The sequence below is a fragment of the Acartia tonsa genome, chromosome 11 (genome assembly GCF_053477335.1).
Source record: "Acartia tonsa isolate MP-2025a chromosome 11, ASM5347733v1, whole genome shotgun sequence".
NCBI lineage: Eukaryota > Metazoa > Arthropoda > Copepoda > Calanoida > Acartiidae > Acartia > Acartia tonsa.
In genome coordinates this window covers 21,429,108-21,452,884 of record NC_137270.1, presented here as the reverse complement: position 1 = coordinate 21,452,884, position 23,777 = coordinate 21,429,108, and the positions used below count along the sequence as shown (strand labels likewise).

The following is a 23,777-nucleotide window of genomic DNA, read 5'->3' as shown; positions in this document are numbered from 1 at the left end:
CTAGAAGCCTCTAGGAGAACTTAGGGGTGAAAAATTCGACCCACATCCCATTTTCTATTTTTAAGAAAATCAAAATGATATTTTTCTTTAGGGGGGGGTCATTTGAGAAAAACCTTCAGTGGACCTGTAAGAAACTTTATTGTAAAGGAGAACGATATCGGTTCCACAGTTAGCGAGATCCTTAGCTACAGAAAAAGGCTTACTACTTCGTTTATTAGGATTATCAAATATCTTTCAAAAAATTGAAAATATACCTATAAAAATATGTCAATGTTAATTAAAATACAACATTATGAAAATATAACACTAAAATATAATAAATATTTTTTGATGAAATAACATAAAAATTATATGGAGTGAAAATAATTTTTTATTACCTACTCCTTATCTGACTTTTCATTTTTTAACCCCTTGCCGCCTTGATATCCTTCAAGACTTTGTTTCTCATAGAGCAGCTTCAGGTGGCCAGCTGTTTTATTATGTCTTTGCAGCTTGGAATTTGTGTAGAAAGACGAATTGCATAAATCACAAGAATATGCTTTCTTCCCAGAATGAATCAAAATATGACGGTTCAGATGTGCTTTGCTTGCAAAAGATTTGCCACACTGCTGACATGAATGGGGTTTCTCCCCTGTGTGTGTCATCATGTGCATCTTAAGTTTGTGACTTAACGTAAAAGCTTTTTCGCATATTTCGCACTGAAAAGGTTTTTCACCGGTATGCATTAGTTCATGTTTCTTTAAATTAGAACTTTGCGTAAAGACCATATCACACATAGAACATTCAAAAGGCTTTTCCCCGGTATGTATTCGCATATGCATTTTAAAGCTGTATTTAGCAAGAAAAGTTTTACTGCAAATACCACATGGAATTGGCTCCCGCTCTGTATGCGTTGTTTTGTGATGTGCCAGTGTATTTGAGGAAGAACAAGAATATCCACATTCTTCGCAAGAATAAGGTTTCTCCCCTGTATGCTTTCTCATGTGGACAGTTAAATTATTTTTAAACGAAAACTTTTTACCGCAATCTGAACATTTATAGGGTTTTTCTCCCATGTGCACAACCTTTATGTGGCTATTCAATTTTTTGATATGATTAAAAGTTTTGCCACACTCCTCGCAAGGAACATGCAAGCTCTGATCAGTATGGACCACCAGATGTGTCTGTAGCAGCCCATTTGTTCTAAAACCTTTACCACATATGGCACATGGAAAAGGAAGTTCGCCTGTATGAATTTTTCTGTGGCTCACAACTTCAGCATTTCTTCCAAATCTTTTACCGCAAACGTCACAAGAAAATTCTTTTTTGTGTATACGCACATGGGCTAACAAGTTTTGGTTACTATAAAAACTTTTGTGGCACACAGCACATGTAAATGGTTTTTCACCCGAATGTATTCTTTTGTGGTTTTCCAGTAAGCCGGGTTGGTGAAATCTCTTATCACATTCGTCACAAGCATAAGCCTTTTCTCCTGTATGACTTGGCAAGTGTTTCTCTAGCTTATCATTATCAGGAAATCTTACACTGCAAAAATCACATTGAAACTTGTATTGAGGATTGTGAAATTTTAATATATGTTCTTGTTGTCTTGCAGTGGACGGAAATTTCTTATCACATTCAGAACAGGGATACTTGTTTCTAGCACTTGTACCATCGCGTTTCTTTTTGGTAGATTTATTTTTGCCTGGTTCAGTCTTTGAACCTTCTTCAAATAATTCTCCTGTTCCATCTTCAATATAATTATCCTCTTCTGTGGATAATATGCGGGAATTATATTTGTCAAATTCCGCGCTATCTTTTCTTATGACATTGTTGTATTCGGTTTCAGATTTAATAATGAATTCTGTCTTGATCTGTTCATTCGTACATTTAGTGATTTCAATAAAGTTATTGTGTACTTTCCTTTTATGGAAATCTAAGTTATTTATACATCAAAATCTATGTATTTATTTAAACTAATATGGTATCCCCCTCCTCTGAAAATCCTTATTTGTAGCAATGGATGTAGTATAAGTGGATACTGTGAGATATTCTCGTATACTCTGATAAAATGTCTCTCCCAGTTGGCTATAATAACCACCCCCTCCCCCTTTATGACTTTACCCCATCCTCTACCTTGACCATGAAGAAACATGATATTGACCAACAAAAATTCACCTGTCACAATATCCACGTACTCTTAATCCTTTTTTGGGGCTGATGTATGGGGGGGGGGGGGTGTAATGGTTGTGATGATTTTTGATGTAAAAAACCTTTGGTATCTTCAACACAAATTACAAAATCTTCAACATACTTTTCTATTTAAAACCATTTTATGGATATTTAAATAAAATTAACAATATCAGCGGCTATGCCCCTAGGCCTAGATGCCTTTTTGGACACCTGAGGTAGGGGAAGGGGAGGGTTGGTCAATATCTTTTATCAATCTATTTTTTAGAAAGGAAAAGTAAAAAAAATTTAGGGGGGGGGGTTTGGTGTTAATTTTTTATAGTATAGAGGTGATTTCTTCCACTAAATAGTTATGAAGAACCGTATCAGTTCAGCAAGATCCTTCAGTACACAAAGACAGACACAGATCCTGTTACTTTTCTGTATAAGAATATGTAAATGGTTTTAAATTCCTTCATGCTGAAGATAATCTTCGAAAGCTTTAATTGACGTAGAAAAGAGGTCACTAATATTTAATAGCGGTCCAGCTACCTAAAAATAAAACAAAAGCATATATTTTTTAATAACTTAATCCTTTATGTAATGGTAATATATTTCTCTTTAATTCCTTTTTCTATTATTTTGTTATCAATAATTTTCTTATCTTACCTTTGCTGCGTTGTTTATCAATCGCATAGGGTAAGAATAACCTGCAAGATTAGAGTCCCCGTAGGGGTTAGGCATGAAGAAAAATAAGGAAGTGGTTTTCTTTGCTCGCTAAAAACCAGATTTTAATTAATAAAGTCTTACATTGTCAAACCATTGATCAGCATTTTCTTGTTGATCCTTCCTGTCATCAAAAAATAATTGTTGGCAAATTTGTAAACATTGTTTGGTCAGGCACTGTGCAGTTTCCAGCTTAGCTGTCAACTCACTGCAATCAAAACAAGGATGATAACAACCATAAATGTGAAGCTCAACAAGTCAGACAGATACACGAACAAACATTAACAAATAATAAGCAACTACGCATTTAATATTTAACAATATTTAAAGTATAAAGAAAAATTCTTTGTAGATCTATTCCAAAATTACTTGAATATAGGACGATTAATACGGACATACTTACATTTTAAGACATCAATGATCTGATTCAATATAGAGGCTCTTCACTTACAACAAACTGTCTAGGTAATTGTTTACAAATTTTATAAATGATAATTTCAAAATGAAACCCGCATAGTTTTCTTCCTTCTTTGGTGTAATCTTCACTTTCTGCATTAACTTCTTCTCTGTACGATTCTATCTTTACTTTAGAGTCCATTTTTATCCAAAATCATTTGCTTTTTTATAGAGTTTTATTCAGGAATACATTTTATATGTCTGCAAAAATAAATGTTTAAAAAACTGAATATCATTCCATCGCTAACGAATCTATCAAAATCTTTTATATTCTTACTAAAGGGATTGTTGCATGAGGCGATTTAAAAAAAACTGATTTCAAGCAAAAGTTAAAAGTATACCATTAAATATACATAATTTTGTATTACAATAAATAACATTTAGATATCACTAAATAAGTCGTCATGCCATTTTTTGTGAAAATAGGCCAGCTTATAAGTTGCATCTATCACAAAAATACGATTTTCAAGTCTTGATATTTTTAAAACTAGTTGGTAGAAAATTGAAATTCTTTCAAATATATGCCCTATAAATGTAGTTTAAACCATTGGACAGGAAAAAAAAGGCAGTTCACTAAATTCAAGTTTAAATGCATTTCGTGCAACTACCCCTTTTACCATATTGACCTTGTGGCTTTTTATAACATTTTTATATAAAAAATGCATAGAGTAGATGCGCTAAGGTCATAGGAATCTTTAAATTAAATCTTAGCTTTCTATCTTTAATATTAGACGAGAAATCACATTTCCCCCATAGCGATGCGGACTGACTGACGGAAAACCAAGTGAATTATAGAGTAGCCTTACTACACATTTCATTCCCATTTAATCAGCATTTTCAAACTTTAAGTCATCAGCATTATTCATTCCATTTCCATTATTTACAATATTAAGATGAACAGAGGATTTGCTGTGTGTTTGCAGCTCCTGCTTTGTATAGAAAGATTTATTGCATATATTACAAGGAAACGGCCTTTCTCCTGTGTGTATTCTTTTGTGTACTTTTAAGGTACCGCTGGAGTTAAATCGCTTTTCACAAATGTCACAGGCATAAGGTCTTTCACCTGTATGCGTTCTTTTGTGCTTGTTCAAATTATTAATCTGTATAAAAGTCTTAGCACATAAATCACATTTATATGGCCGTTCTCCTGTATGCACTCTCCTATGCACATTTAAACTATTGATCTGTCGAAACGTCTTTTCGCAATAATCACAAGCATATGGTTTTTCGTCTGAATGCAATCTTTTGTGTTGATCTAAATGCGTATTTGATTTGAAACTTTTTCCACATTCCACACACAAATATGGCTTCTCACCCGTATGTATTCGTTTGTGGATGGTTAAATAACCACTTGATGTAAAACTTTTCTCGCAGACATCGCATTTATATTGATCCTTTCCGCCTTTATGGCGACCCCTATGAGCAAGCAACCATTTAAGTGTGAAAAATACTTTTCCGCAAATTTCGCAAGAATATGAAGTTTCATTGGTGTGACTTTTTCTGTGTGTCACAAAATCTCGCTTTGTTTGGAATTCTAACTTGCAAACATCACAAGAGAAGGGTGTTTCAATTTTATGTGTTTTTCTCTTGTGCCACACAATTCTAAAGCTATCTGTAAAAGATCTAGAGCATATGTCACATTTTACTTCGCCTGTATGTGTTGTCCTGTGATCTACCAATTTGGATTTTGTTGCAAATCCTTCTTGACAAAATTCACATTTGTATGACTTTTCAAAGGTGTGATATTTCATATGTTTTTGTAGGTTCGTCTTTGTAGTGTATTGCTTATCACATTCATGACAGGAAAATAACTTTTTATTTATTTTCTTGTCTTTTTCTGTAGTGTTTTTATCATTATTATGAAATGTTTCTTCAACATTTCCTTTGATATCAGTTACAGTAAAATCTAATGAGCTTTCCTCAAAATTATCATCAAAATCATCCGCATAAGTAATTTCATTTATTGTTAAAGGATCAGTAATATCATTATTAGTATCTGTTTCTAACTTGATCAGAGATTCACTTTTGATTTTGCCAGATGTTTCCTCCTCGCATTTTATCGTATTTTCTTTATTATTGCTGGTAGATTTCTTTTTCTTTATTTCTTAATAATATAAAATCAAGAATATATAATTTTTATCCTAATTCTCCTATAATCAAGGATGACAAAATCTATAGAAGCGAAGCTCTAAAGCGTTAGTAAAATCAACACTTTTAGAGTGTCAGTTTGAATAGGCATAATATTAATGCATAAGTCTAAACTAAATTGTAAGTAAATTTGATGCACATACAGGATACTGTTTAAGGATATACTTACATATTTGTTTAGGACTTGATTATAGAGATGCTTCGCTTATAACATTGTACCTTGTGGTAATAGGAATCAGTATTCAAAAAATCAGTTGAAAAGGATAATTATAAATGTATTAAAAGTAAAATTCTTGATTCTAATAACCTTTTTCATTGCAGACATTAAAATCATCTAATTCCACATATTTATCTTAGATAACATTCAATGACAATTATGATTTATAATAGACCATTATCTGTTTGGAACTTAGATAAAAAAGAATAAGTTAATATGTATGCTATTAATTTAAGAGAATAAACACCAAAGTTGTTTCGAAAAAGTAGTTTTTCCGTCGAATTAGAAATAAGTGTAGCATCAAAAATCTTTAGAGCAACAATATAAAAATACTGTGAGACATTCAGTAAATGTAATGTTTAAATAAAATGTTTATGAGTCAATCCTTAGAAACATAAAAGTCACAATATTTAGATATAAGAATCAAACGACTGTTCCTTCATAACATTATTGAAATTTTAGCAATAATTATCATTTTCCTTCGTGTTGTAAAAAATCTTCGAAAGCTTTGATAGACGTTGAAAAAAGATCAACAATGTTCAATAGTGGCCCAGCTATCTAAAATAGAAATAGATCTAATGAAAAAAAGGTACATAGAAAGTTTCTTTTATCATGTCAAAAACTAATATTACTAATATAAAAAAGGGGGGGGGGGGGAGTTTTGACACATTGGCGTATAGGCTTTATCTTTGGACTGAGAGGATGAAATGAAATGAAATGAAATATTTATTTTATGACACATACAAAAAAATATATATACATTACATGGTATAATCACAAACAAACAATAAAATTGATCATGATTACTTATAGTTTAATAATAAAGATAATAGTATTCACATTCAAAATTCGTGTCAAAGGACTAATTAATCTCTCTCGAGGTAATATTAAGTAGCCTTTGCAGATAAGAAAAAATGATAAAAAAATATATTAGATAACATGAAGCTTAATTATTTAAAATAAGAACTTACGCATTATATATGATGGGGATTATAATGTGGAATTGTAAGGAAGGGAATTGGAGGGGAAAGTAACATGATGTGTGTTTGTAATATTGACTAAAAACATTTATAATTAATATGAGGGGTAAATCAGTGAAGACTTGTAGAACAGACAGAATAAATGTTTTACATTCTTAGGTGGCAAGTACGGCAAAGAAGTCTATAACATGTTATGTCTATTTTTGCTAGAAGGCATTTTTTTAGCTTACTCTTAAATTGATTTAGGTTTAAGGCATTTTTTATATTATCACGGTCGTCAAAACTGTTCCATATCTTTGGAAATGAACAAATAGGAAGCCTCTCTACTAAGTTAATTCGAGAAAAGGGGATAGTTAAATTATTATTGTTTCTCAAAACGAAGTTACCATTTAATTCACCTCGTCTAGGCCACATATTATTAAAAGACCTTGGCAACAAATTATTTTTGTACTCATACATAAATTTTAGTTTGAAGTAATGAGCTAGAGATTCAAAGGGTAAAATATTGAGATTTTTAAATAAAGGACTAGAATGGCTATAGTAGGTTGCTTGCTTAATACATCTCACAGCCATTTTTTGTTTAGTGATTATGCCAGTAAGATTTGTGGGTGATGCACATGAGTAGATAAGGACTCCATAAACTAAATGACAATGAAAAATAGAGTAATATAGAGCTTTGAGAGCTTTTTCAGTAAGTAGACCTTGACATTTTCGGAGACAAAATAATGATTTAGAGAGCTTTTTGTTTAATTCATTTATATGAACCTTAAAATTCAAGGCTGGATCCAAATAAATACCCAAGAATTTTATAGCTGGAATATCACTTTCATGGTTGACAAAGTCAATTCTATGTCTAAGTAAAGGGTTAGGGTTAAGGGTATTTGGATCATTATCATCAAAATATAGATTGATTTCATTCCATGGAATAAGGGAGGGAGTAGGATAAAATATAGTGAATTTTGTTTTGTTGGGATGTAAAGACATTTGATTAGCCCTAAACCACTGGGAAATATTTTTGAGTTCTGCATTAACAAATTCAACAAGCTCATTTAGGTTTTTACCAGAGGCTAATATAGTAGTGTCATCACAGAAAAGTAGGACTTTTAAAAGTGTTGACTTAGGCAAGTCATTAAAAAATATAAGAAACAAAATAGGACCTAATATGCTACCTTGAGGCACTCCACTATCTATCTCTAATGGATCAGAGTCAAAAAGGCCAAATTTAACAAATTGATTTCTATCTGTTAAATATGATTCAAACCAATTAAGCAAGTTCCCATTAATACCAAATTTCTGTAGCTTCATAAGAAGAGTATTTTTAGGCACACAATCAAATGCTTTGCGAATATCACAAAAAATTCCAATAGTATACTCCTTATTATTCATAGCTTTACTTACATGATTGAGTAAATGAATCATAGGATGATATGTTGAATTATTTGCCTGGAATCCAAATTGAAGTTCATCAATAAGATTATTATCAGAAAGATAAGCTTGCAAATTAATGGCAATGAACTTTTCTAGAATTTTTGAAAAAATAAGAAGTAGAGAAATTGGCCTGTAATCATTAAGATTGAAAGGATCTCCGCCTTTTTTGAAGACAGCTGTTACTTTAGCCATTTTGAATTGTTCAGGTACAGAGCCAAGTTCAATTGATTTATTGAAAATATGACATAAAGGATCTAGAATTTGTGAAACGACTTTTTTCAATAATAAAGATGATATTCCAAGGTAGTCACAGGATTTTTTTAGGTCAAAATTATTAACAATTTCAGTTATAATTGCAGGTGTGATTGGGGGAATGTTAAATAGGTTGCCAGATTCTTCAAGATAAGAGTTAGGGGATCTCTCAGTAGGGGGTATAGCCTGTCGAATGTTAAAAGCAATGCTAGAAAAATGCCTATTAAATGCCTCTCCTATGTTCTTATCACCAATGATCTCATTACCATCAACAATAATCTTATTAGTTGAAAATTTTCTTTTTGAATTCAAACCAGCGACATCTTTAATAATTTGCCAACTCTTTTTAAGATTGTTTTGGTTGGAGACAAGTAGATTACTATAATATAACTTTTTTGCAGTTTTCAGAACTTTGTTATACACGTTTTTATATTTAGTATACAATTCCTTATTTTCAGTTGTTGGAACTTTTGCTAATCTAGATTGTAATTCAAATTTCTTATTCCTAGACCTTAATATGCCTTTGGTCATCCAATTTTGGATCATGTGGTAGTTTTTATTAAATCGAATTTCCTTAACAGGAATATTTCTCTCAAAAGAAGCTTGAAATAAATTTTGGAAGATAGCATAGCTTTCTGTGGGGTTATTTTTGGCATAGACTTCATTAAAAGACAAATTACTTAAGTCATCTTTAAAGCTTTCAATATTAACGTCAGAAAAATCTCTAGTGGAAATTACTTTTTGGTTTGTCTTATGTTTATTAGTGCTAATAAAATGAAAAGTTGAGAAATGGTCGCTCAAATAAGTAGTTATTACTCCAGAAACCATTTGATCCTTAATATCATTTGTCCAGATGTGGTCAATAAGCGTAGCTGTATTGTTATGGGCTGAGACTCTTGTAGGGTTAGAGATCAGCTGCAGGAAGCCAGCGCTAAAAAGCATGCTGACAAAATCAGCTGTATAATTATGTACATTGTAAGCAAACAAATCTAAATTAAAGTCTCCACAAAGAATTGCTTTACATTTTCGCTCCGTGATAGAGTCTAAAATGCCTTGAAAATGTTCCAAAAATAACTCTATTTGCATATTAGGTGTAAGATTGTTTAACCCAGTGCTAGGGGGTCTGTAGAAATTACCAATAACAAGTTTTTTCCTGTTGCTAAACTCCAATTCTATGAACAAACTTTCAATAATTTTTTCATGAAAAATAGAATACTCATTTAGAACAGAAAAATTTAAAGATTTATTAATATAGAAAGCTACGCCTCCACCCACAAAAGTTGTTCTTGTTTTAAATAGAATAGGATGATATAAAGATATTTCAAAAATGGATGGAATAACAATGCAGACTGGCCAGCCAATTTTGAAAATAAAAAACGTACATAACGTACACAAAAAAAATACGTTACGTACATAAAAAAAGTAAAAAAAACGTACAAAAACGTACATTCCTAATAAAAATAAGTTAAATAATTTCCTAGTTACCTATTATCAATACATTTAAGTCTACTAGCAGCTACCTGTAAAGGAGAACCATAGCGAACTGACAGACACAAGATATCCTATTACTCTATTCAAAAGAACTAGCGTCTACGCTCCTAAAGGCCTCTAGGGGCACTTGAGGAGGGGAGAGTTGAATTCAATAAAAAAAAACATGGATGACAACATACATAAGTAGCGAAGCTCAAAAGTTATTTATAGACATCTGGAAAAAAATTAACTTGAAATCGCAATTAAAATTCATGTTTGGGGGGAGGAGGTAGTTTTTTTTCTAAAGTCAATTTCTCTTGGGAGGGTGGATGGTGATACTCTTCCCCAAAATAGTTATAAAACTTCCAAAAACCTATGAGAAGCTATCCTGTTAAGGAGAACTATATCGGTTCCGTGGTTAGCGAGATTCTTTGGTTCAAACAAACAGACATTCTGTTATTATGTACAAAGTATATCCTATTATAAGGACCAGCGACTACGCCCTTAGAGGCCTCTAGAGGAACTTGATTAGGGGGGGGGGGGGGTAGGAGTTGAATTCAAAAACCCATTTTTTTATTTAAAAACAAAAAGTAAAAAACAAGGATGACAACATCCTTAAGTAGCGAAGCTCAAAAGTTATGGATGGAAATCTGGGAACTATATAAACTATAGAGTAGTGTCGTAAAAAATAAGCATTTAACTTATTTAAATAAATCACAAAACCTTTTAAAAATATATAATAACGTGAAAATCTAGGAATAAATTCAGCCCCCCAACCAATAAGCAAATCTCAATGAAATTTAGTGGAAGTATTAAGAATGAAAACTAATACAATCCCTGAAAATTACAACCGTCTATCAGGAATATGAGTTGTGAAAATCACAAAAACCTATACATCTAGGAATCGATCTAGCACTGCAACAAATAGACAAACCTTAAAGAAACTTTTTGAAAATATGTAGAATGTGAATTTATTTATTCCCTGAAAATTTCAGCCGTCTATCTTGAATAGAAGTCGAGAAAACCATGAAAAAAAGAAAATCTAGGAATAGATCTAGCACCCAACCAAAAGGCAAATCTCAATGAAAATACCTATGTAGAATGTGAACTTATTCAATCAAAAAACAGGAGCCGAGAAAATCACGTTTCTCCGATAGCATAACGGACTGACAAAGTGATTATAGAGTAGCTTCGCTAATAATTTTTTTAGTGAGGGAAGGGGGAGTAGACCACCCCCATTTCTGATTTCAATTTTAAAAAGAAAGAAAAAATAAAGGAAGGGTTGTGATTTTTTTCTAAGAGTAGTTTCTCTTGGGAGGGTGGTTGTACCCTCTCCCAGGACCTATGAGAAGCTACCCTGTAAAAGAGAACCATATCGGTTTAGCGGTTAGCGAGAACCTTCGGTACAAATAAACTGACAGAGAGACATACATCCTGTTATTACGTACTAAGTATATTCTATTAAATAAAGTAGTAAGTTTTTTGTCTGATGCTTAAGATTTTCATAACTACTTCACACAGTTACCGAGATGGTTTTAGGCTATTTTTCTACCATTTTGAATACAGGTTCTTGAAGGGATATGGAAGGACAGAGAAAATAGCCTACAACCTCACAAAGATCATGTCGGTTCAGCAGTTAGCGAGATTCTTTGTTACAGAAAAAAAAGGATTTATAGGATAAACATATAATAGGATATAGGGTTATTTTGTCTATTGCTAAAGATCTCAGAAAATACTAGTCTTTAATACAAAGTAAATCAATGCCTGTCTGTCTAAAGCTTAAGATCTTGGTAACCGCTGAACAGATTGGGTTCTAAATTCTAATCTTCAGGGAATATAACTACTAGTCCTGTGGTAGTTTTAGGCTATTTTCTTAGAGTGTGGAAAACCCACCCCCCCCCCAAAAAAAAATCAACCACCCCTCAATTTATTTTTGTAAACTAATGCAAATCAGCGGGGTGGGGGAACCCCCACCGCACCCTGGGGCAAAGCCTAAATGAAAAAAATAATCACAATCTTTTTTCATATTTTTTTTTTGACAAATTTCCAACAAACGATTCTATAAAAGAGGGATACGAAGCCTCTAATCCTAGTAGAAAGTAAAAAGCTTTAAGTGTCCCTCCCCCAAAGAAAATAGCAAAAACCATCACAGGACTATTAGGTATATTCCATGAAGAGTAGAGCACAATAGGTTCAGTGGTTACTGAGATATTAAGCTTCTGATATACAGACGGACAAGCAGACGGACAGACATCATTCTACTTGCATTATAGATAATATACTATTTTTGTAATACTTTTTGTACAAATACAAATAAATATACAAATACTTTTATACTTATATTTGATTCTTATTCTTTAAAAACTGAAGATACCAAAAAATAAGACTTTTTAATCCTACACTGTGCACCATATGATATCTCGGAAAATTTACCCAAGTATATAAAGAATTTGAAAAAAATTATCGTAAAATCTATTAAAGGGGTAGTAGCATGAAATGCATTTAAGCTTGAATTTAGTCAACTGCATATCTCTTTCTGTTCAATAGTTTAAACTATATCTATAGGACATATATTTCAAATCCATAAATTTAAACTGTAAGTTCTAATAACATATATGCATAATTTACATACATATTTTTGTTCTATGAAAATTGAAGATATTATTGAATTTATTTAAATAATACACCTATTGTTTTTGCAAAAATTTTCGTACAAAACATACAAATTACTTTTCTGCTAATATTTGATTTTTATTATTTTTAAAAAAACGTAAAACGTACAAAAATACAAATTTCAAAATACGTTACGTACACATATCAAAATAACGTCCAAAACGTACACAGATTCGATGCGTAACGTACAAAACGTACACTCTGGCCAGTCTGACAATGGAATAACATTCTTGTAAACAAATGATGTCAAAAATAACCCCTTTCTCTTTCCAAAAATGAATTAGATCAGAAAGGCTAGAAAATTTAGAATTAATAGATTGAATATTCAAACTGAGGATAGAAATGTTTTTTGAATTTTTAAATTTTTCACAAAATTTATCAGGAGAATAGTATGAGCTCTGTATGTCTAATTTTCGATAAATATCAACCTCTTCATTTTCTTCAAAAAGCAATCTGTGAAAATTGTTGTTACTTAGATTGTCTGTCCCAAATCTATGAAATGATTCATTCATTTATAATAAATCCAATGTATGAAGAAACAATATACAAACACACAAACCAAAAGTAAGAAAGGATAGAGAGGGGGTGCAGGGAAAGGAGGGACTGGATAGGGGTGGGAAAAAGGGGGGGGGGTGAAAGTCATAAATACATACAGGTGTACAAGGGGTGTAGGGGTTGTAAGAAGGGTAGGAGAATGGAAGGGGGTAGGTATAGATCTTACACTTCCGGTAATACGGACAATTTTTACTATTTTTCATATCCTATATTTGGGGTGTCCAACAAATTTTAAAATATTAAAATCATTAAAGAAAAACAAATGTTTTTTAGAAGAGGTATAAAAGATAGTTTGTATGGTACTGAATAAAATCCTAATTATTATAATAAAATATTTTTTTATCTAGAGCTAAAATTTTTGTATATTGAGAAAAAAACAGAGGAATCAGATAAGAATTAATGCTAAATTTAGGAGATAAAAATAGGGTTTTTTTATTTAAAAGAAGATTCTTGTAGGAATATGTTGATATATCTAATCTTTAAATGAATTTACATTAAAGGTAGAGCAGGCAAGATCATTATCATTTGGCAATAGACCTTCACCTTTTTCAATTTCACCTTTTGTAGCTCCATTCTTTACCTCCTGCCAGCTGCTTTCCCCTGAATCCTTATGTTCTCCTTGGGCTCCACCAGCATGCTGTCCATCCCGACCAGAAAACTGTCCACCACGCCCTCTACCACGTCCTCCAGGAACACCTCCACGTCCACCAGGAACACCTCCACGTCCAGCTGGCACTCCACTACGTCCACCATGTCCAGATGATTGGCTCCAAGGCCCTCCATTGCCTCTAACTGGGCCCTTAGATCTCAGTTGGCGATTATTTGTAGGAAGATCTGCTCTACTTTTTCTGGAGGGTGATGAGTCATTGTGGGAGGCAACAGCTTTGTCAACCTCTGCTGTGGGATCTGTCCTTATATCCTCAACAAAGAATACCTCTGAGAACCCTCCAAAGAAAATAGCAAAAACCATCACAGGACTATTAGGTATATTCCATGAAGAGTAGAGCACAATAGGTTCAGTGGTTACTGAGATATTAAGCTTCTGATATACAGACGGACAAGCAGACGGACAGACATCATTCTACTTGCATTATAGATAATATACTATTTTTGTAATACTTTTTGTACAAATACAAATAAATATACAAATACTTTTATACTTATATTTGATTCTTATTCTTTAAAAACTGAAGATACCAAAAAATAAGACTTTTTAATCCTACACTGTGCACCATATGATATCTCGGAAAATTTACCCAAGTATATAAAGAATTTGAAAAAAATTATCGTAAAATCTATTAAAGGGGTAGTAGCATGAAATGCATTTAAGCTTGAATTTAGTCAACTGCATATCTCTTTCTGTTCAATAGTTTAAACTATATCTATAGGACATATATTTCAAATCCATAAATTTAAACTGTAAGTTCTAATAACATATATGCATAATTTACATACATATTTTTGTTCTATGAAAATTGAAGATATTATTGAATTTATTTAAATAATACACCTATTGTTTTTGCAAAAATTTTCGTACAAAACATACAAATTACTTTTCTGCTAATATTTGATTTTTATTATTTTTAAAAAAACGTAAAACGTACAAAAATACAAATTTCAAAATACGTTACGTACACATATCAAAATAACGTCCAAAACGTACACAGATTCGATGCGTAACGTACAAAACGTACACTCTGGCCAGTCTGACAATGGAATAACATTCTTGTAAACAAATGATGTCAAAAATAACCCCTTTCTCTTTCCAAAAATGAATTAGATCAGAAAGGCTAGAAAATTTAGAATTAATAGATTGAATATTCAAACTGAGGATAGAAATGTTTTTTGAATTTTTAAATTTTTCACAAAATTTATCAGGAGAATAGTATGAGCTCTGTATGTCTAATTTTCGATAAATATCAACCTCTTCATTTTCTTCAAAAAGCAATCTGTGAAAATTGTTGTTACTTAGATTGTCTGTCCCAAATCTATGAAATGATTCATTCATTTATAATAAATCCAATGTATGAAGAAACAATATACAAACACACAAACCAAAAGTAAGAAAGGATAGAGAGGGGGTGCAGGGAAAGGAGGGACTGGATAGGGGTGGGAAAAAGGGGGGGGGGTGAAAGTCATAAATACATACAGGTGTACAAGGGGTGTAGGGGTTGTAAGAAGGGTAGGAGAATGGAAGGGGGTAGGTATAGATCTTACACTTCCGGTAATACGGACAATTTTTACTATTTTTCATATCCTATATTTGGGGTGTCCAACAAATTTTAAAATATTAAAATCATTAAAGAAAAACAAATGTTTTTTAGAAGAGGTATAAAAGATAGTTTGTATGGTACTGAATAAAATCCTAATTATTATAATAAAATATTTTTTTATCTAGAGCTAAAATTTTTGTATATTGAGAAAAAAACAGAGGAATCAGATAAGAATTAATGCTAAATTTAGGAGATAAAAATAGGGTTTTTTTATTTAAAAGAAGATTCTTGTAGGAATATGTTGATATATCTAATCTTTAAATGAATTTACATTAAAGGTAGAGCAGGCAAGATCATTATCATTTGGCAATAGACCTTCACCTTTTTCAATTTCACCTTTTGTAGCTCCATTCTTTACCTCCTGCCAGCTGCTTTCCCCTGAATCCTTATGTTCTCCTTGGGCTCCACCAGCATGCTGTCCATCCCGACCAGAAAACTGTCCACCACGCCCTCTACCACGTCCTCCAGGAACACCTCCACGTCCACCAGGAACACCTCCACGTCCAGCTGGCACTCCACTACGTCCACCATGTCCAGATGATTGGCTCCAAGGCCCTCCATTGCCTCTAACTGGGCCCTTAGATCTCAGTTGGCGATTATTTGTAGGAAGATCTGCTCTACTTTTTCTGGAGGGTGATGAGTCATTGTGGGAGGCAACAGCTTTGTCAACCTCTGCTGTGGGATCTGTCCTTATATCCTCAACAAAGAATACCTCTGAGAACCCAGCTCCAGTTTCGTTAGACTCCTCACCTTTGCTGTCAGCCAGAGAGAATCTCAGGTTCCCATCAAATGCCCAAGCAGCCTTAACCCTAGGGTCTTGTTTCAGGGCCATCAGATATTTATGGTTCATTGCTGTAAGATCAGGAAATGCAGAATAAAATTTAACACCCATTGTTGTCTCTGCTGCCGTTGGATTTGGCATAAATTTTCTCTTATATTTGAGAAACAGATTTCTCATATACCTTGACATGAATCTTATGATGATAGTTCTTGGAAGATTATCTCGTTTTTTACCAACAAAATGACCATTTGAAAGGAGATCAAAAACTTTAGGAACAGAGTCAATCTTTGTAGGGCCCCATTCTGTGTTCACATCAGTGTCTTCAGGCTTTGGGGTAAGCTTTCTCAGCACAGGCTCAATGATAGCATTGTAGGCAGTAGTTATGCATGCCTCATCAGCTCCCACTTTCTTAACTAGCTCAGAAGAGACAGATAACCCATGAATTCTAATGGTCCAATTGCGATTATACTGCTCATTACTGTTACGTATAACTTTAAATCACTGCAACATTTTTTGAGGTTTGACTTATCCAGAGATATTTTTGAATCACTTTTGTTAGCATTGCATAACAGTTCTTTTAGTTTTTCTGGCGTCACTTTATTGTCAATGAGAATTTTAGTTAAATCCCCAATATTACTATCACTTTGTTGTTGTTCAACTTGATTTGTAGCCATTGTTAAAATAGAAAATTGTTGGACACCCTGTCACCAATAATTTCTATTTATAGGTCATACGGGATATGTTTATTACACGTCCGTTCAGTCTGGCGGTCAACTATCAACTCGATAGGTTATTAGGGATAAAATCATTCTTATATGATAAATTTACCCAAGTTTTAAGATTTTTTGGATAGGCCTACAGATTTGGGCAGATTTGGGCATCCCCCGTTTTGGGGGGCAAAAAAAGGGGAGGGAGTGAGAGGGGGTGAAAATGATATGGGGGGGGGGGGGTGCGGGCCTATTTTTTGGGTGATATTAACTATTATATAATGGGGGGGGGGGGGGGGGGGGTTAATGCAACCATCTCGTAATCAATGTTTAAATGGCACTTAGAATCCGAATTTCGTTACGAAAACTGGCATGAATAATCCTTAATATGTCTATTTTCCCTAAATTGTACAAAAAGTTGGAAAAGTAACGGCTAACGTCTCAGCCATTTAGGCATTTTTTTTGCTATTTTAGTGCAAATCCGTCACGAAATCTATCTCCACATGATACTCTTTGCCGCTCGAAAACGTTTTCAAATGGTTCTAGCCGGTAATTGCTGGTACTAGAAATTTGATAAATAGTTTTTGGTATCATTTCGCATAAATTAAAGCAAAAATATTTTTCAAAAAGTTGATTCCTACATAGGGGGGATGGGAGGGTTTAATGCAACCATCTCGTAATCAATGTATAAATGGCACTTAGAATTCGAATTTCGATCTGAAATTTTGCATGAGTAATCCTTGGTAGGTCTATTTTCCCTAAATCGAACAAAAAGTTGGAAAAATAACGGCTAACAGCTGGCGGCTCAGCAGTTTAACCATTTTTGGGCTATTTTCAATGCAAATAATCACGAAACCTATCTCCACATAATACTATTTTCTGCTCCAAAATGTTTTCAAACGGTTCTAGCCGGTAGTTGCTGGTACTAGAAATCTAAAAATGTTGTTTTTGTATCATTTCACATGATTTAAAGCAAAAATATGTTTCAAAGAGTTGATTCCTACGTAGTTTATGACAGATTTGCCCTAAAAATAGCCAAAAAACGGCTGAACGGCTGAGCCGTTAGCCGTTACTTTTTCAACTTTTTTGTTCGATTTAGGGAAAATAGACCTTCCAAGGATTACTCATGCAGAATTTTAGATCGAAATTCGAATTCTAAGTGCCATTTATACATTGATTACGAGATGGTTGCATTAAACCCCCCTCCCCTTAGTAAGATTTTTTTGTATTTAGAGAAGGATTTCGCTAACCGCTGAACCGATATGGTTCTTCTTTTCAGTGGAGCTTTTACAAGTCCTGAGATGGTTTTAGGCTATTTTATTTGTAATAATAAGTCTTGGTATGGTTTTAGGCTATTTTATAACCGTTTTATATGCTTTTTACGACATTTGCCCAAAAGGGTGCCCAAAACCCTTTTGGGCAATTCGGCGGCACGTTTTCGAAAAAATGCCCAATATGACAACCCTGACTGTAATCGTGCTTTCCCTCATCCATGCTCCTCATTCATATGAGAGTGCCATTAATTAGGGTGGCTTAATATGGAACACCTGCCAAAACTCTAGGCCAGGGTGATGTAATAATTCGAGTTGCTTCCACGAGAATTGTGGGTCAGCTTGTAATGTGACATAGAATACATTCAGCTGTGCGCGAAGCTTACCAATCTAGGATTGGTCAAAGGATTCTCACCTCCAATCTCCTCGTGCATCTGAATCCTAACTTCAGAGAATCAAGGCTACATACATACACTTGTACTTGTTTTAGATTTATGAAACCTATCAGGTATAAAGTAGTAAGAGTTTTTCTAAAGCTTAAGATTTCGATAACTACTGAACCGAAGGAAATCTTCATTTGGGGGAAGCTTGACATAGGTGTTGGGATGGTTTTAGGCTGTTTTTCTACCCTAATCTTATATTATAGAGCTCCTAGATACTAGAGGCGCAGTCAATAGTTTATCAATAAAGTAAAAACCAATTAAGAACTTACATTATCAAACCATTGATTGACATTGTTCTCATCATAATTACTGGATGCTTCCATAAACAACAGGCGACATATCTGTATACATTCATTTGTGTTGCTTCTTGATGATTCTAACTTTGAGGATAACTCACTAAAAAACAAAATTAATTTTTATGAAAAGAGTAACATCCTCTCATATAAAGACTTTTAAACGTCTAATTCTAATACTTTAAGTAAGGAAAAAATTGTTAGATATCATGTAAAAATGTGCAAAATTTAATGAAAGGCACACTCAATTGTAGGAAGAGGTTCCAAAAAGGCATGATAAAATCAAACTTTCTAAAAGGAATATAATCTTACTTTCTACAAGACTTTATTATAAGGCTAAATTAGGACGGACGGAATTTAGTAATTAAATTTAAAGCGTTGCAACTATTTAGGTTTTAGGTTATGTGCAACTTAATGAATAAATAATTAAGATTCATTTTGTTTATAAATAACATATGCAATTGAAATGGAAAGTTAAACGAACCTGAAATATTTCTGCTGATTTATTTCGTCATTAGACAAATTTTCTATCTTGCAGATATTCATCTTATTGGCTTTAAACTTGGTTTAACCTATTTAAGAAAACATTTCATTATTTTAAGTGGGTACTTAATTTGATTATAAAAAACACTTTCTTATAAAAGAAGTCAAGTTATTTTTAAATATGATCTCATAAACTACTTATATCCGATTGGGTCATGCATTCAAATATCTGAAAAAGTTTTTATTTATCTCATTTTTAAAATTATATAAGTTGACCTTAAAGGTTAGGGGTGCAGCCGCTACTTTAAAAATTGTATCACCTTTACAGATGTATAAAGAAGTTGCTTATTCTTACTAAATTCATTTTAATCTGAAATATATGTTTAAAATTGTTTATAATAAATAACTAAAAAACACTTAACAAAAAATACATGTAACAAGAAAAAAGAAGTACAATATTAATTGTGAGATGTACACAACAAATACTTTTTCTTTAAGATAATTTTGGTTTTAATAAGAAGAGAAAGCTTAACTCAATTAATATACCTATTGAATGTTAGTTGATTTTTTAAAAAGATAAACTTAACAAATGTTCACAATATTTTTACAATTTAATGAGGTCTTATAGGTTAAAAGCAATAAAACATTGTCGCAAAGTTTATGTTTGATATTCTTTTCATTGTAAAATTAATAACTTAGGATAATTCGTATTAAATAAGATTTATATCATCAGATAACTTAGAATTATTAAGTTATTCAACTGTTATCAATAATATATCTAATAACTTTGATGAAATAAAATTTAAATCACATGGATTTAGAATACTATGTGGCAAAACTATAAACTAACATATTCAGTAAAGAGAAGATACCTAACATTTTTAATCAGCATTTTCATCCTTAAATTCATCAACTACTTCTTCATTACTACCCCCCATTTTCTTTATATTATCTGCATGTCTTATCGATAACTTCTTGTGTTTAATCAATTCTCCATTAGAGTAGAAAGACATATTGCACGCCTCACAATAGTATGGCTTCACACCAGAATGAGTTCTCGCATGGCGGGTCAGCTGAAATTTGGTTATAAATGTCTTCTCACACAAATCACAGTGATATAAACCTATTCCTGTGTGACTCTTATTGTGTTTACCCAGGCCTGCTTTGGATGAAAAAGATTTATCACACATGGTACAATTAAAACTAATATCAGTGTGCGTCAACTTGTGCAGAGCAAGAGTTTGAGAAGTTTTAAGAGTTTTGCCGCAGATATCACAAGAAAATTGTTCTTCATTATGATTTTTCTTGTGTATATAAAAGGAGGACTTTCTTGAAAAACTAGCACCACAAATGTCACAAGTATGCGGCTTTTCTGTGGAATGACATATCATATGTTCCCTTAAATTTTTCTCGCCCTTGCATTCCTTTTCACAAACAGTGCATTTTAAAATTTCAACTTTTTTCGGGGGTCTCACTTTTCCAAAGTGGCTCATGCCTCTATGCCTGCCTACAGCCTTAACGGACGAAAAGAGTTTACCACATATTTCGCATGGATAAGGTCCTTTGTGTCTATTATTTATGTGTGTTTCCAGTACATCTTTTGTTGTAACTGATACACCACAAAATTCACATTTAAAAGTTTCTGAATGAAATTTTTCGTGGCGTTTTAAGTATCTTATGCATTTATAACTTTTTTCGCATAAATTGCAGGGATATTCTTTCTTTTCTCCCTCTGCTACGTTTTCAATATGTTCTTTCTTACAGTCTTCACAATATCCTGGGCCCTTAATTTTCGTTGGTTTTGTTTTCTTTTTAACTCGTTTTTCATTCTTATTTCCAATACTTTTCTTTTTAGATTTCTTAACAACTGATGAATTATAATCAAGTGAATTTTCATCAGAGTCGTCAAATTGTTCAAATTTAAAGTTATCAACATTCATTTCAATCTCTTCTTCCTTTACCAAAGGCTCAAATGTATCATCATCTGACTCGAGATAATTATCTTTGATTGAACTTTCATCAAATTCTGTGTCTATGGGATCATTTTTAATGGATGCTTTGTCTTGTTCTGATTTGACATCAATGTTGTTGGTTACTGCAACTGTATTTACTTCAAGTTTTATTCCAGTTTCTGAAGTTAATTCATGATAATATGTTAACCATGGGAGTAGTAGCTATCGCAATATTCCGTAGAATTGTGAGCAAGCTTCTAATCAAATGCGATTTTAACGTCTAAGTGTCCTTAATCTTGACCAAACTCATATTATAATTTAACGCATATTTAATAACAGTTTGACCTAATAAGCGCATTTGACTGAAATCTTACATTTTGCAAAAAGCTTCTATTCCCTTTGGTAAATCGGAGTTTCTAGTAAACAATTTTGCACAACTATCCTTAACCCCTCAACAGTCCCCCCCCCCCTCCCCCCAGTACCCGTTTTTTTAAAATGATAAGTAGATTATTGTATTCCTTCCCACTATGATATTGTCAGGATTTTAAGTATTTGGTAATTTAATTATAAACCTATCTTCAACTTAGGGTTATGGGATCTTTTCTTTAGTTTTCAAGAAATCGAAATTGAAGACAAAAAAACGTTTTAACGACTGTAGTATAAGAAATGGAAATAAATTTCCATTAAATTAGATCATGACAATGTCATAGGGATGAAGTACATTTTTTCTCCCATACCGCACCCCTATAGCATATGAGAGAATGAAACTATAAAAATATCCTTCCTAATATCAAGATAAAGATACTACATTTGAGGTTTATTCATTCCTTGGCTTATTATGTACCCTATCATATTAGTTGATTTTAATTATCATATTATCATGTTCCTTCATTTTGAAGCAACTCTTGGAAAGATTTCATAGAAACAGCAAATAATTCAATAATTTTAAATAGAGGCTCTATAACCTAACAAAAAACAATTAGGTAGTAATAATGATCGAAGCAAAATTACCAAATAAAAGACAACATTAAGACTTTCTTGTTTTTTTTAGTAGTGAATTCGTAATGACCGTTCGTCCGTTTTCTACAGTACAGGAAAACGTGAATTCTCAGCTAAAACTCAAGATGGACGGCTGAAATTTTTGTGAATATCCTATAAAATGTGTTTTTCTCTTTTGTTATTTAAAATGGAAGGGTTTTCTTCATGAAAATTTTGCTGATTAATGCACTATACGTCTAATCTGTAAATCATGTTGTACGTCGGTCCATCGATAATGCTCTTATTTATCTATTCTCAGCTGTTACAAAGATAAACCTGAGAAACTTTTTTGTGTAAAGGTTCGTGTGACCACTGAGCATTACTTACTGTCTGCATGTTAGTACCCTATTTCCTTTCATTTCTTTTGTTGCTTTTATTTTTACATTCAAGAGCTTCACTACTTATAGATGTTGTCATACTTGTTTAATTAATATCAGTTTTGTTCAAATTTAAATTGTTAATTACACTTACATTTTCAAGCCATTCACTATTTTTCGCCTCCTCATTGTTTGTAATCAATATTTTATCTTGAAATATGTGTATTGCTTCATTTGTTAAGGATCTAGCCGCCTCCAGCTTAAAAGTTGCATCCCTAAAATTAGGTAAAATTGAGTGAAAATATTATCTTCATGTGTAGTGTACTATGTTTTTTTTTCTTTATTTTAAGAATACTTTCAATTCTCCCACAGAGATTAAAGAAGAATGTTTCAATTAAAAATTATTAAAAAAAAACATTTTGTCCCCTTCCCCACATACTACTTCAAAAACTTTAGTGTTGTCCTAGTATGTTGCAAAAATCAAATGAATAATATAAGGTGTATCATATAAAACTTGGTGGCAAAAAGGTAAAAATCAGCATGTTTTGAATTGACGTATGGAGTTTTGTTTACGGTTATAAGTTGCTACGCTTTCTATGTATATCGTATCTAATTGTTACAGGAATCATCATGTAAAATTTGAAATTAATAAGATTATTTTAACAAGCATAAATTAACGAAAGACTAGGTATACCGGCCATATTTTCCATATTTCGGGTCTTTTACTATTCTATGTTCAGGTACAGTTTCTAAAAGCTCCATTATGAAAGATTTTCTGAAAAATACATAATTACACATTGTCAAACACAAATACAGATTCATTATAAATAAAACAATTATGATTAAGTTCTAAAGTAGCAGAAAGGAGACTATGTATGGACAAGTGATCAAGTGATTTTAAGCACCTTACAGCAGTGATGTATAGGTTTTTACTACTGAATATACATTTACTTGGTTCCTGTTAGATATAAAAATCAAGTTCTACCACGGTTTTATAAAAAAAAATTGAAATACAAAAGGAGTCGGCACTTTATATCATCTAATGCTCAAACAAAAAGCAAACTTATGTGATTTCCGTCTTATATTAATTATAAGGAAAAAAGACATATCAGTGTGATCAATCTACTGTTTTTTTTTATAGTATTCAATAATATTTAAATGCACTT

At 32.4% G+C, this 23,777-nt stretch overlaps 2 protein-coding genes and 1 long non-coding RNA gene across 3 annotated transcripts; all 3 read right to left on the bottom strand.

Moving 5' to 3' along the window:
- Positions 1-108: 108 nt before the first annotated feature.
- On the bottom strand, positions 109-19,688 carry LOC145331183 (uncharacterized). The gene is made up of 7 exons (XM_080175805.1): positions 19,625-19,688; positions 19,306-19,393; positions 18,798-18,924; positions 6,178-6,253; positions 5,786-5,833; positions 4,157-5,434; positions 109-1,915 (listed from the first exon to the last, which is right to left on the bottom strand). The coding sequence occupies exons 2-7, from the start codon at positions 19,365-19,367 to the stop codon at positions 378-380; spliced, it is 3,129 nt and encodes a 1,042-aa protein (XP_080031931.1). The 5' UTR covers positions 19,368-19,393; positions 19,625-19,688; the 3' UTR covers positions 109-377.
- On the bottom strand, positions 2,551-3,538 carry LOC145332049 (uncharacterized). The gene is made up of 3 exons (XR_013884013.1): positions 3,384-3,538; positions 2,959-3,082; positions 2,551-2,700 (listed from the first exon to the last, which is right to left on the bottom strand). It is a non-coding gene; the product is annotated as an uncharacterized LOC145332049 (long non-coding RNA).
- Positions 19,674-23,557, bottom strand: LOC145332048 (uncharacterized). Its single transcript, XM_080176958.1, has 4 exons — positions 23,306-23,557; positions 22,766-22,886; positions 22,145-22,221; positions 19,674-21,437 (listed from the first exon to the last, which is right to left on the bottom strand). Exons 1-4 carry the CDS (start codon positions 23,431-23,433, stop codon positions 20,186-20,188), a joined length of 1,578 nt encoding a protein of 525 aa, XP_080033084.1. The 5' UTR covers positions 23,434-23,557; the 3' UTR covers positions 19,674-20,185.
- Between the last annotated feature and the right edge of the window lie 220 nt (positions 23,558-23,777).

Coding starts and splice junctions, on each gene's coding strand:
- LOC145332048 (XM_080176958.1), bottom strand. CDS start 23,433: ATGAATCTGTATTTGTGTTTGACAATGTGTAATTATGTATTTTTCAGA. Junction 22,222..22,765: donor ATAGTGAATGGCTTGAAAAT/GTAAGTGTAATT, acceptor GTTTTTTGTTAG/GTTATAGAGCCTCTATTTAA. Junction 21,438..22,144: donor CAAGAGTTGCTTCAAAATGA/AGGAACATGATA, acceptor TGAATTAACTTC/AGAAACTGGAATAAAACTTG.
- LOC145331183 (XM_080175805.1), bottom strand. CDS start 19,367: ATGAATATCTGCAAGATAGAAAATTTGTCTAATGACGAAATAAATCAG. Junction 5,435..5,785: donor TAATGTCTGCAATGAAAAAG/GTTATTAGAATC, acceptor TATATTATTAAG/AAATAAAGAAAAAGAAATCT. Junction 1,916..4,156: donor AAAGTTTGAAAATGCTGATT/AAATGGGAATGA, acceptor TAAATAACTTAG/ATTTCCATAAAAGGAAAGTA.